General features: G+C 46.9%; 1 protein-coding gene across 1 annotated transcript; it reads right to left on the bottom strand.

The window, feature by feature from the left end:
• Nucleotides 1-11,584: 11,584 nt before the first annotated feature.
• On the bottom strand, nt 11,585-13,819 carry LOC123396291 (serine/threonine-protein kinase BLUS1). The gene has a single exon (XM_045091267.1). The coding sequence runs from the start codon at nt 13,551-13,553 to the stop codon at nt 11,784-11,786; it is 1,770 nt and encodes a 589-aa protein (XP_044947202.1). The 5' UTR covers nt 13,554-13,819; the 3' UTR covers nt 11,585-11,783.
• Between the last annotated feature and the right edge of the window lie 676 nt (nt 13,820-14,495).

The following is a 14,495-nucleotide window of genomic DNA, read 5'->3' as shown; positions in this document are numbered from 1 at the left end:
TCGAAATAACTGGTCTAGCAAACTTGACGATGCACTATGGGCTTATAGGACTGCTTATAAGAATCCCATGGGCATGTCACCGTATAAAATGGTTTACGGTAAGGCCTGTCATTTACCTCTTGAGCTGGAACACAAAGCTTATTGGGCAATCAAAGAGCTCAACTTTGATTTCAAACTTGCCGGTGAGAAGCGGTTGTTTGATATCAGCTCGTTAGATGAATGGAGAGCCCAGGCATATGAGAATGCCAGGTTGTTCAAGGAAAAGGTTAAGAGATGGCACGACAAACGAATACACAAACAAGAGTTCAATATAGGTGATTATGTCTTGCTATACAATTCTCGTTTGAGATTCTTTGCAGGTAAGCTTCTCTCTAAATGGGAAGGTCCCTATGTTATCGAGGAAGTATATCGTTCCAGTGCCATCAAAATCAATAACACGGAAGGAAATTTTCCTAGAGTGGTAAATGGGCAAAGAATCAAGCATTACATCTCTGGTACTCCCATAAATGTTGAGACCAATATCATCAATGTCATAACTCCACAGGAGTACATAAGGGATGTTTATCAGCCTCTTTCAGACCTTGAAAACGAAGATGTATCTATTTCGGCAAGAAATTGGACTCCGATACTTTTCCAATAGGAAATTCCTTCCGTTTTGGAATTTTTGGAAAATTAGAAAAATAAAAAGCAGTCCGGAGAGCGAACATGGCAGCCACAAGCCCTGCCACCGCCCCATACCCCCCTGGTGGCGGAGGGCAAGCTTGTGGGCACCTCGTGTGCCTTCCGGACTCCGTTTTCTTGCGGAGGACTCCTTCTGGCCCAGAAAAAATCAATATATAGTCACTCGAAGGTTTTGATCTCCGTATCACGCAGTTTTCCTCTGTTTTCGTTTCGAGCATGTTTCTATGACAGATCTAGATCACCATGACTTCCCCAAACGCTCCTAAGGACAAGATCTTCGAGAAGGTCATCAATCCCTACCTCACGGAAGTGTTGAAACACCCTCAATCTATCAAGATGAGCGAGGGGATGTTGCACATCCATGATGTTGAGGGGTCTAAGAAGACCGGAAGCGTGGAGACGAGGCTCGAAGCAATGGAGCAACAAGTCTTCAAGTGCCAAGGGATGGTGGAGCGTGGACTCAACGCCAACCACACGATGATCACGGAGTTCACTAGCAATCACAAGATGGATGCCATTGATATTGGGAAACACCTCTCCAGGCTCTACGATAGGGTTGACCAACTTCAGGGCCAGATCTATGACCTGCAGAATCAAAACTGTGAGTATGAGTACAAATTTAATTCAATAAGGTTGGCTGCAGATTTGAGGATTCCGGCGACTCGTTCATCCTGCCATGATGGAGCACCTATGCCTTGGAAGACGGAGGATCAGACTACTCCGACAACAACACCACCACCACCAAAGGAAGACAACTAAGCATTGGTATGGGCAATCCCCTTGGCTTCTGCCAAGCTTGGGGGAGTTGCCCTGGTATCGTATCACCTTTATATCTTTTGCTTTTACCTTTGTTTTAGTTCTTTCCTTTTCAGTTTTTATTTCTTCTCTTAGAGGAATAAGTCTTTAGTTTTTAGTTTGAGTCTTTTGTTTTTGTCTCTCCCCCAATGTATTCGAGCTTACGAGCTATATAATAAAGAGTGTCTTAGTCAAGGTCTTTGCTTTGTGCCATGATCAAAAGTATGAAAAGAACGATAGCATGAAAGACCATGAGACGATCTTATGGAAAGTGATAACTTCACTTATGACAGGTATGATGATTGAAACTTGTTGAGAATAAATCAGCGTAGACATTAGTCATTGTTGCAATTAATAAGAAGTAATAAGGAAAGAGAGGTTCACATATAAATATATGATCTTAGACATTTTTTACAATTGTGAGCACTCACCAAACTATTAGATGCTTATGAGTAGATGTTGGACAAGGAAGACAACATAATGAATTGTGTTTGCTTGGTTCCAAACAATGTTGTATGATTAGAGATCCCTTAGCATGTGAAGATTGCTTCCACCTCATATTAGCCAAAACTCCCGCACCAAGTAGAGATACTACTTGTGCATCCATAAACCTCCAACCAGTTTTGCCATGAGAGTCCACCATACCTACCTATGGATTGAATAAGATCCTTCAAGTAAGTTGTCATCGGTGCAAGCAATAAAAATTGCTCTCTAATATGTATGATCTATTAGTGTGTTGAAAATAAAAATTGTACGAACCTGTGATGAGGAAGACATAAAAGCGACAGACTGCATAATAAAGTTCTTTATCACAGGAGGCAATATAAAGTGGCGTTCCTCCGCACTAAGAGGACACGCATTCAAACCTCAAAAGCGCATGACAACCTCTGCTTCCCTCTGCGAAGGGCCTATCTTGTACCTTTACTTTTTACCCTTGTAAGAGTCATGGTGATCATCACCAATTCCCTTTTTGCCATTGTCTTGGCTACCGTCACATGTTTGGGAAAGATCTATATTCAAATATCAACTTGGAGTTGAGTACTTATGGTTTATTGTTGTTGACTTTACCCTTGAGGTAAACCGTTGGGAGGCAAAACTATAAGCCCCTATCTTCCTCTGTGTCCAGCTGAAACTTTAACACCATGAGTATCACGTGAGTTATAACAATTGTGGAAAACAAAAGAGATGATTGAGTATGTGGGTTTGCCTTACAAGATCTTATTTGACTCTTTCTGATGTTGTGATAAATTGCAATTGCTTCAATGACTATGGACTATTGTTGGTTACTTCTCGGTAAGGTTTTTGCTTCATGCTTTGCTTTGTGAAGGAATTGTTACTTTCCCATAAGAATCTTTATGATGTCTTGCTGTTCTATGTGTGACCATGATGCCCTCATGTTCGTATTATGTTTTATCGACACCTCCGTCCCCAACATGTGGACATGTTTATGGAACTTGGTTTTCGCTTGAGGACAAGTGAGGTCTAAGCTTGGGGGAGTTGATATGTCCATTTTGCATCATGCTTTCATGTTGATATTTATTGCTTTTTGGGCTGCTATATTACTTGTGGTACCATATTTATGCCTTTTCTCTCTTATTTTGCAAGGTTTATTTGAAGAGGGAGAATTCACGCAGCTGGAATTCTGGACTAGAAAAGGAGCAAATCCTAGTCCACTATTCTGCACATCTCCAAATACCCTGAAAAGTTACGTGGATTTTTTCTGGATTATATAAAAAATATTGTGCGAAAGAACTACCGGAGGGGGGGCCACCAGGGCTCCACAAGCCCCCACTCCGCCACAACCCCCCTAGTGGCGCAGGGCAAGCTTGTGGGCTGCCTGGCGGCCCACTAGCTCCCCCCTTTTGCTATATGAAGGGTTTTGATCTGGAAAAAATCAACAGGGAGCTTTTTCGTGGTTTCGCCGCCGCCACGAGGCGGAATTTGAGCAGATTCAATCTAGAGCTCCAGCAGGACGATCCTCCTGGGGAAACTTCCCTCCCGGAGGGGGGAATCGTCGCCATCGTCATCACCAACACTCCGCTCGTCGGAGGGGAGGCATCTTCGTCAACATCTTCATCAGCACCATCTCCTCTCCAATCCCTAGTTCATCTCTTGTAACCAATCTTCATCTCGCAACTCCGATTGGTACTTGTAAGGTTGCTAGTAGTGTTGATTACTCTTTGTAGTTGATGCTAGTTGGATTACTTGGTGGAAGAGTTTATGTTCAGATCCTTGATGCTATTCATTACACCTCTGATCATGATTATGATTATGTCTTGTGAGTAGTTACTTTTGTTCCTGAGGACATGGGATAAGTCATGTTAATAATAGTCATGTGAATTTAATATTCGTTCGGTATTTTGATATGTTGTATGTTGTCTTTTCCTCTAGTGGTGTTATGTGAATGTCGACTACATAACACTTCACCATATTTGGGCCTAGAGGAAGGCATTGGGAAGTAGTAAGTAGATGATGGGTTGCTGGAGTGACAGAAGCTTAAACCCGAGTCTATGCGTTGCTTCGTGAGGGGCTGATTTGGATCCACTAGTTTAATGCTATGGTTAGACTTTGTCTTAATTCTTATTTTCTAGTTGCGTATGCTTGCGAGAGAGGTTAATCATAAGTGGGATGCTTGTCCAAGTAAGGGCAGTACCCAAGCGTCGGTCCACCCACATATCAAACTATCAAAGTAACAAACGCGAATCATATGAACATGATGAAACTAGCATGACAGAAACTCCCGTGTGTCCTCGGGAGCGTTTTTCCTCCTATAAGACTTTGTTCAGGCTTGTCCCTTGCTACAAAAGGGATTGGGCCACTTGCTGCACCGTTGCTACTACTTGTTACTTGTTACTCTTTGCTTGCTACGTTTCACCTCGCTACACAACCACTTGTTACCGCTACTTTCAGTGCTTACAGTGACTACCTTGCTGAAATCCGTTTATTAGAGCCTTCTCTTCCTCGTTGGGTTCGACACTCTTACTTATCGAAAGGACTACGATTGATCCCCTATACTTGTGGGTCATCAGTAAGTCAAGGGGAAGTTTTACCTCTGATTGTTCTTCGACAACTCGAGACTCGCCAACAATGGATGAGTCCTTGGCAGCGGCTTTGCCTTTGCCTGTTTTCTTCTTCTTTGGTGGTGGTTTGGTGTTCTTCTGGGCTGTCACTTTTGGACCCCTTCGCCGAAAAGGATCATCTTTCTGGTAAACAGAATAAAATTTCAAACCCAGAGCATTGCCAAGCGTATTTATAAGGTAAAGGAGGGCGACTCAGATTCTTACTAGCGGAGCCGGGTTGGAGCGACAAAAGGCCTTGAGCCCGATTTTGGCGCAACTTTCCAGAGACTCGCCGGTTAGCTTCTTAATCACACCAACAATGTCCTTCTCTGTGATTTTTTTGTGGTGGAAGCATTGCGGATGGTCCACGCTGTCAGCGTATTCACACATTAACCCGTCTCTACGACTCAAGGGAAGAATGTTCCATTCCACCCAGCAACGGAACAGATCAATCCCAATAAGCCCGTTATTGGTCAAGGACCATAACTCGGAGAAGATGGGGATGAATTCAGATTCTTCTTCTTCTCTGAGCTTCTCGGGCAGTTTTAAATCCATGGGCAGACGATCTACTCTCTAACCCGGAAGTGGGTTCTCGCCAGGGGAGAGGTGTCGCGACAGTAAAACCATGACTCGGCCCAGCCTTTGGGATGGCTGGGCAAAAGGACTGATGGAAATCCGCGCTCACGGCGTCTCTGGATGTTGACTCCTCCGAGTTCATGATTGGGTCCGTTGGTAAATTCAGTCTGGCGATTCAAATGAAAGAAGTTCCAAAACAAAGGAACTGTGGGCTCTCTTTGCAGGTATACCTCACAAAACACTTGAAACTGGCAGAGATTGTTGATGGAGTTGGGTCCCAGGTCTTGAGGATGAACGTTAAGGAAATGCAGAATGTCTCGGAAAAACTTTGACCCAGGCGGCTTGAAACCTCGTTCAAGATAGTCGATGAAAATAACTACTTCTCCGTCGGCAGGGTTGGGGATCAACTCGCCCGGGGCGGTTCACCAACCAATGGCTTCCTTACTGTCGAGGTGACCCGACTTAACAAATTTCTCGAGAGTAGCATCATCAATCTTGGTTGGTAACCAATTGCATTTAGAAACAACAACCATGACTACAAAGGAAAAAAAGGCGGTTCAGTGAAGACCATGAAGAACGGTAACTCGCCAGTTCGGGATATACAATGTGTTTGAGAAAGATTTTGTGACTCGCCAATAGGTGAAAAAATATGGGTGAAAAGCCATTATAACTCGCTAGTTGGGCAATTTATGAAAACATTTTAAGGCATAGCAACTAGCCCTTCAACTGGAAAAAAGGGAGGCGTAGCTATGGTGATAAGTCTAAGTCGCTGTGGTGGAAGAAGTTGAGCGGCGACACTCAAAGGTCTTTTTTCCTTAGGGATATTCCCGGAAGACGGACAAACATGTTTCTAAAAACAATTAGTAAGTTGCGGATCTATGGACGGTCCAAATTGAAAGAATAATACGTGATAAAATGATGAAGGCTATGAACACAAAGGAGCGGCAGTACTGTTGTCTGGATCTATAGTGTAAGAACTTAAAGTGGCGGAGAGATGCAATAAAGTGACAATGATTTGCTACTGCAAAAGTCTCCCGCAAAGATATGAAGCAGATCCGGAGCAAAAAGGGGCGTCCGTTGCGTGTCAAAGTTAGCTTGCGGCAGCAATGGCGTTCTCGGTCGAACCCTAAATGGGAAATGTGCTTACCTGAGGAAGGAGAGGATGCCGAAGATGGACGCGGAGGACTTCGCGCCTTTGTCGGTTCGAAGACGCTCGGGAACCCACGGCTGGCGATGAAGCTTCGGGGGCCGGTGAGGAAGCCAAGGTGCTGGCGTAAGGAAGACGAAAGGCACGAGGAAGACGAAGGTCGCGAGGAGGCCGAATTGGGGGTAGCTGACGGTGCCCCCACTCCCCCGGTAGATATTTAAAGGGCTAGAGCGGGAATCGAGGCGACAAGTCGAGAATCTACAATGATGGCGCCTGGATTTTCGGGATAAGTAAAATATGGAGCAAAAGATCCGTTGGGTGGTTATGGCATCAAAACCCCGGCATTAAAGGGATGGGGTGATGTCATCAAAGATTATCTGGCGGGTCAAACAAAGTCATAATGAATGGCGGCTTATCATTCGTCGAAAAGCAAGGATGGTATAAGTCGCCCCAAGTAGGTGAAAGCTTATTGGCGTTAATAAATTCAAGACAATCTGGGGCCTAATGTTGGGGATATTACCTGTGGTATAACCCGCCCTGTGTGGGTCGGGTCATCAAAGGGGCGACTCAATATTAGAAGTACGACCCTTGGCCCGGGGGCCGTATGGAGGTTCAAGAGCTATACAGAAGATAGACCGCCAAGGAAGTTCCCAGTCTTGGAAGACACGACGATTTAGAGATACGGAAAGCTACGATTTGTAGCATGGCTAGGACTCTTGTAAACCCTAGGGTCTCGACATGTATATAAAGGCGAGTCCCTAGGGAAGATCAGGCATGTTAGAGATTATCGAGAGCTAGGTCAGGCGAGTTACGCCCTCCTTGTAATCGAAACCATCATAAATCTACACAAAGGAGGACGTAGGATTTTACCTCCACACGAGGGGCCGAACCTGGGTAAATCTGAGTTTCGCTTTGGCTCACCCCCTTTGAGTCGCCACGAAGGTGCGATGGCTCCATCTTTTAGTCCTTTCACGAGGACATCTGCCGTGACAAAACCACGACACTATGGTCGGAAGAGTTTCGGAAAAATAGCAAGACCACGAATAGGGATGACAAAGAAAGGCCGGAGCAAAGGAGATCAGAAGGTATGGCAGAGGAAGCAACCGAGGAGAGAGTTGGTTGATCTCAAGACTCTCCTCGTCCATTGCACACAAGCTGTGGCAGAACATGATGACATGTTGGCCAGTGAACTCCTAAAGAAGATAAGGCAACACTCCTCAGCAGATGGTGATTGTACTCAGAGACTCGCATTTTACTTGGCGGATGGCCTCGAGGCACGCTTGGCTGGGATCGGTAGTCAGGTTTATTGCAACCTCATGGAGAGGCGAACAAGTAGCACAGATTCTTTAGATGCTTGCAGCCATTTTCTTGCATCCTTCCCGTTTGACAGGACGTCACACTACTTTGCCAGTCAAGCAATTCTTGATGTTTCACAAGGGCAACCAAGGGTGCACATCATTGATTTCGGTATCGGCTTCGACCTTCAATGGCCATTAATAATTCAGAGGTTCTCACAGCAAGAAGAGGGAGTCCCTAAGCTTCGGATAACACGTATAGACGTTCCCCAGCAAGGTTTTCACCCCTGCGAAATGATTGAGGAGACAGGGAAGCGGTTGGCTGATTATGCACACATGTTCAAGGTACCTTTTCAGTATCATGGCATTGCCACCTCAAGATGGGATACCATTAAAATCCAGGATCTTAAACTAACTAAACTAAACAATGCTATTTCTCAAACCGGCTAGGAAAATCTATCCTAGATAGGCAAGGCTAGCTAATGAACCAAACACACCCTAAACTAACTAAACTAAAAAAGGAAAAGAACAAAAAATATTTTTTTAGTGGGGGCGCCGGTTGGCTGCAGGTGTGCCAGGCAGCGGCAGGGGCACCAGCGTGGCAGGGGCACCCGGCAGCCGTAGGGGCGCCGGCATGGCAGGGGCACCAAATGCGGTGGTGCGGCGGCGGCGCGGCAGCGGTGAGCGGTGTCGGGAAGGGGTGGTGCAGTGGCAGTGGTGCGGCAGCGGCGCGACTGCGGTGCGACGATGATGCTTGGGGTGGGGGCAAGAGAGAGAGGAAGGGTCGAGTGGGAGAGGAGAGAGTGAGAGAGAGAGAGTGGGGTGCGGTGCAGACCGTTATGGGGTCGTCCCCTTTGTCGTCCGCACGCAGACGACAAAGGGGTGGGGCGGCGCGGGGCGGGGTGGGGTGGGATTGGCGCTGACCGTTACAGTTGGCGCCGACCGTCACCTTTGTCGTCTGCGTGCCACTTATTTGCCGTCTGCTAGTAGACGAAAAAGTGTTAGGGTGGGGTCTTGGCCCTTTGCCGTCTGTCTTCCCCTTCTTTTCCGTCCGTTGGCAGACGGCAAAGGCTCGGCCGATGGTAAATATGGCCTTTGCTTGAGCCAGACCTATGTCGTCTGCTTACCTGCAGTAGACGGCAAAGAGACTCTTTGCCATCAGCTAGCAGATGGCAAAGAACGGGCTGATGGAAAATTCTCTGATTCCAGTAGTGAGTGGACCAAAATAAGAAAGAAAAATCATCATATACATGAAAATACCAAGTGTAGGAACCAAGTCAAGTTAACTGGTGGAACACCAAGGCATCAAAGTGATCTACGACATACGGTACGATCGTGGCCGCTTGTTACCCCGAACGTGCCAGCCGCTGGGAGCACCATGGCAACCATCTGATCACACATGATAAAGGGGGCCAAGCATAATTCACGTTGGAGGAGAGTGCAGAGAAAGATCACAGAACCAAAGGCAATTCACAAACCATAGCCATGTCCATTTTGCATCTCATCTACATCACCATCACAACTTTAGCCGTTCTCCCCCGAGTTAGCCATACTTGCAATTGGTGTGTCGCAATCGGCAACACATTATGACTATTAGTCAATCAATCATTCATTCATCTTTATATCATGTACAATGTTTTCTCCTTGTGACCAGATTACAATGTGTGAGTAATTACTTAAGGCAATGGGTTGAGGCATGGCCTTGCAACCCTATGTATTTGTGAATGGGATCATTGGATGACTATACTTAATTAACGTTATTTGTATGTGTGATTCAAAAGAGAGTTGTATTTTGTTTTCTGCTCATTCCAAGGCCCCTGATACATGGGATCTCGTAGATTGATCAAGGAGGATGTAAGAAACACTGATGGGTGGGATGTTCTTCTAAAAACCATTGACTGGAAAGACTAGTACTATGGTGGAAATCAATTCATTAGGGATAGATGAGGTGTAGTCATTAAACACACAATGCTTTTGTCTCAAGAAATCCTTAATAGCCGAGCTAATCATAGCGGACACTAAGAACCAACGGTTGGAAAATTGACTCTCGATGCACGCCGTGAACCGGTCGTGATTTACTTTGGACACCCCCACTTCATCGCATTCTGAGCACATTGTATTGGGTGTTTATCACAACTATACTGTAAATAAAGTGAGATCCACGAACTAGTACAAGTTTTAAGTATGATTACTCATACCCATAACTATTTGAAAAGGTTTGAGAAACTAACCCAAAATGATCTTAATCCTAATGACCTAGAAAATTAATTTACCCAAAGTAAATTTTAAAGCGATCGGTGCCTACAAATGGTCCGTGTTAAACTAACATTTTGAACATTTTTTTAATAAAGAGTGGATTTATTGGCTCAAAAAGCATCATCAAGAGCATACAAAATGAAAGATTACACAAAGAGTCCTCTTAATAGTTAGGACGGAGACAATTAATGCCAACACACATAAAACATGCCAACAAATATAAAAGTCATATAAAACCAAGGTAGTCATATTAGTGATTGACAAATTACAACAATGATCATATATGCACCAATCATCTCATGACACCACACCCACAACGAGTTTTCTTAACAACAACGCCTTTAAAAATGGAGCGATACTTAAGCGTCATTGCAACTGGATCAAACCACCAGGCCATAATCTAGGGTTTCATCCTGAAAAATAAATCTAAACATATTCGAGCAACGACTTCAACAAAGTAACGACATAAAAAACACCGCCATTGCCAGATTTAACCAGCTTGGGCCACGCGTGGACATTCACCCCGGTGCTCATGACCCGATGCTTAAGTAGCACCACCATCTACCTGTTCTGATGCGGCGCCACTGATGGTACATACTGTCCAGATAGGGTGGACGCCGGCCTCGGGCTCATTTATGCCTAGATCCAGTTGGAGGCAGGGTCATTGACCCAGAGAGACTGCGGCTAGGAGGGTTGCGGTATTCTTTCTGCTCCAGCGATAGGGCACCTTCGTCGGTATAACTCGTCCATGAGGGGTGTGGTTGGTTGCCGACGCACCTGTTCTTGGTCATACCAACAAGACCATGTGGCTACATGTGATCAGCCTTCTTTGATCTGGCCATTGGTGAGTTCGGGACCTCTCCTTCGAAGGAAAAAAGGACTGGCGTATATGGCGCTCTTTGGACACCTTGATTAGATAGGGACCGACTGTGTGCACCCACAACATCTGCATAACTAGATTCACCGGGGTATCGCGATGATATGTTTTTCTTGACATCAGGGGACATGTCTGCACCAAGATTTCCAAGGAATCAACACATGCGGAGAATGTTGTGGCATGATTGGAGGACCTGTAAGTGGTGAAGTCGGGGTCTTTGTAAGTGGTGAAGTCGGGGTCTTGGATGCGATGAAGACTTTGATTCACATGTAATTGTTCAAACTTGGCTTGCGGGATATGTTTGCATCCACACCGGGCACGAGTTAATGTGAGTCTGGTGGTACATGACTGGTAGTAGTATCCTCCCTGAGTGGGAGCGACAGTATTGGAGAACTTGTTGGTCGTGCTCCTTTGAGTACCGAGTCATGATTTTCCGGGTGAAAACCTAAGGTACCTTTATTGGTTGTGCGTGGCAATGACCTTGTTGAAGGCATTGTTTCGAGAAAGCGACATTCCTTCAAGGTGAAAACCTATGATCTTTGATCGGGCAACGACAACGGTTGTGCTTTGCTTACTTCCTCGAGGCATTGCTTTTGGAGAACCTTCTTTCTAGTCCGGGTGCTGTCTTTGGTGATGGTTAGAGTGCTGCTACTATAGGTGATTGATCCCCATGGCAGGATTTTCATTCCTCTTTTTGTTTTCTTTTTTGGTTGTATGCATCCTAAATGTTTTTATGCATCTTGTTGATGCAGAGGTATGTGTAACTAAAATCTACTTGATATTAATATATTCCTCTTTTTTAAAAAAAAATCTAAGTCATTCAAGTCTTGTCGCCATCACTTTTTCATAATCCCAGCAGCTACATTGGATGTGATTGTCCCCGTTGCACAACCATCCCTCGGCGTCAAGTTGTCCATAATTTGCATCTCCTTGTCATCCATAATGTACATATTGGTACAAGTTGTTCAATATATACCTACATATTGGTACTTCTTGGGTGCTACGTGGACGCCACGATTCAAATACACGAGCACGCATCCGCAAACGAAATGGACGCATACATGTTGTGCGGCTACCGCAAAATGTCTCCAAGCTTATTAACTAGCCCTCTCACGAAGAAGCTCCTCCAGGTGGGCATTCCTGGTGATTTCCTCCTCTACCTCCAAGGTCAGCACCTCCACCCTCTGTTCGAGCTGGCGCACGTACGCGAGTAGCATCTCCTCCCTGGCCGTCGTCTCGCGGCAGCAGTTGCCGTCGTGGTGATAGCAGCAGCCACCTTCCAGTTCTTGGGCCAGCATCCTTTTCTGCACCTCGAGGCTTTCCAAGATAGTCACCAAATGTGGCACCACCACCCCTTTCACGCCGAACTCCTCGTTTTCTTCTCGATCACCTTGTTGCTCCATTATCCCCTTATCTCCATCTTCTCCGGCGCCGTCGCAGGCCCGCTCGGGCACGATGTCTTCGTCGTCGAGTGGAAGGAACAGCCGTGCTGCCGTCTGGGTCCGATCGAGCTCCTCAAAGCTGTCCGTGTCTTCCTTCCTCGGGCAGTCCGCGCCGAAGTTCCAGCCGCTCATCCGGCGGTTCTTGACGACGCTCGCCTGGCCGCCGTGGCACGGCGACACGCAGCGCGCGCCCCCTGCGGCGCAGCCGCAGAGGCTCGTGACGTCCTTGCAACGCTCCTCGATGCTCGGCACGGTACCGAGGACGCTGCGGACGAGGTAGTCCTTGGAGCGGCAGCCTTTGAAGAACGGGTGCCGGAGAAGCTTTTCCGCCGATGGCCGCTTGGCCGGCTCTTGGCACAGACAGGAGGACACCATGTCCTTGAACGCTTTGGAGAGCTTTTTGTTCTTGGAGATTTCCGCGTCCTCCATCCGGACGCGGCTCGTGATCCTCATCAGCATCGACTTGGACGGTGGCAGGTGGGAGAGGGGCGGCCGGCCGTGCGCGAGCTCGAGGGCCGTTATGCCGAACGACCAGATGTCGGCCTTGATGCCGTAGCCGACGTGCGAGTGGATGACCTCCGGCGCCATCCAGTACGGCGTCCCTGCCATCTCGCTGAAGTAGGACGAAGAGCTGAGCACAACCTGAGGGACGTGGGTCAAGGGCCCGGAGAAGGACGACGCCGGCGGCGGGGTCTCGTATATGGACGCGGACACGCCGAAGTCGGCGAGCTTGACGGAGCCGTCGGAGTCCACGAGGACGTTTCCGGCCTTGATGTCGCGGTGGATGCGGCCCTGCTCGTGAAGGTAGCACAGCGCACGGAGCGTCTCCTTGAGCACCACGGCGACGCACGGCTCCGGGAGGCCGTCGGGGAACCCGTGGGCCAGGATGGAGTGCAGCGAGCCGGCGGCCATGAACGGCATGACGACCCACAGGTGGCTCCCAACCGTGAAGGAGCAGTGCGCGCGCAGGACGTTGGCGTGCGACAGGAGCGCCATGGCCTTGGCCTCCCGCCACACGTCCTCCAGGTTGGCGCGGGAACGCTCGAGGTCGATGGCCTTGATGGCCACCGGCACCGAGCCGAGCGGCAGGCACGCGGCCTTGTACACGACGGCGCTGACGCCGCTCCCGATCTTGCAGAGCAGGCGGTAGCACTCTGGGTTGAGCGGGTACTTGGCCTCGCCGCCAGCCCCCGCGTCGTCTGCCATGTCTGTGGGAGGCCGGCCGGGAAATGAGAGAAATGGATGTAAGTAGTGGTAGTGGTAGTGGTACACTGGTGATACGTACGTCGCGTTTCGTATACAGCAAACACTAGATGAGAGTGCCGGCGAACTAAAGCGGCTTGATTGGGGATGTCCGTGATCGCTTGTGATCAGGAGGAAAGTTGATAAATGACAACTAAGATGTGGTCCACTGTAGCAATGCATGTGAAGTAGTAGAAAAAGATGAAAGGAGGGTGCTCACAGCCACATGCTAGTGTCGCGATGGGATTTGTTGCCGGAAACAGATGGGTATCTCGTGAACCTATGTGGTCTCCAAATGTTTTTTTTTTTCATGGTGAAGAAGCATATAAGACATTTTTTTAACACAATACAGCCGCAATGCTTCTACATATGCATATACACTCATTTTTATGAAGGACTTCGTTAGGAAGTGACGCCGCATATTAGTCTTTCTATGGCTCCCTCCCAGTGACGGAGCCAGGATTTGAATATGACCGCTGATGGGGAGGGGCAAATACTTACATACTATCGCGTATCAGTCAAATATACACTAGGTACTTCAGGTTTTGTCGATCGTTGGGGGGCAGCCCCTGCTCGTCCTCCTGCTCCCTTCCATTCATTCCTTGCATGCATGCAACATTACGCAAGTATGACATCATTAAATATATTTTTAAATTTTGCATTTAAAAAAGATTTATCTTTCAAACCGTTGTCTCAATTAATGATCCGTTTTAACATTGACTTTTCCGCGACGAGATCTTCAAAACTAGATCTCATGTCGACATGTTTCGATAACTTTTATTTTCGTCGGTACTTGCCAAACTATTATCACGTACTTTGTCACATAGTTCTCACATTAAATTAATTAGGTTATCAGGTTTATGAATGTCGATATATCCCACTGAAAAACTTGATTCATTATATTTGTGTTGGTTCATGCATTTACTTGCTTATTGTTAATGATTTAATACTCATGTTTTAGCTTCACATAACATTGTAATGCTTAAAAAGTATAAATTTATTGTCCCGATAACTACGTATAGTTTTTATGACAACTATACACCCGTTAAATGACAACTGTGATGAGATAAATGTGGCAACTAGGAACAACGAAAGATATCAACAAAACATGTCAACATGGGATGT

The sequence above is a fragment of the Hordeum vulgare genome, chromosome 5H, assembly GCF_904849725.1.
Source record: "Hordeum vulgare subsp. vulgare chromosome 5H, MorexV3_pseudomolecules_assembly, whole genome shotgun sequence".
In the NCBI taxonomy this organism is placed as follows: domain Eukaryota; kingdom Viridiplantae; phylum Streptophyta; class Magnoliopsida; order Poales; family Poaceae; genus Hordeum; species Hordeum vulgare.
The sequence above is the reverse complement of the archived record's forward strand: the minus strand, read 5'-3'. Positions and strand labels throughout refer to the sequence as shown.

Bases quoted from the DNA above. Each gene is read 5' to 3' on its own strand.
- LOC123396291 (XM_045091267.1), bottom strand. From the start codon at position 13,553: ATGCATTGCTACAGTGGACCACATCTTAGTTGTCATTTATCAACTTTC.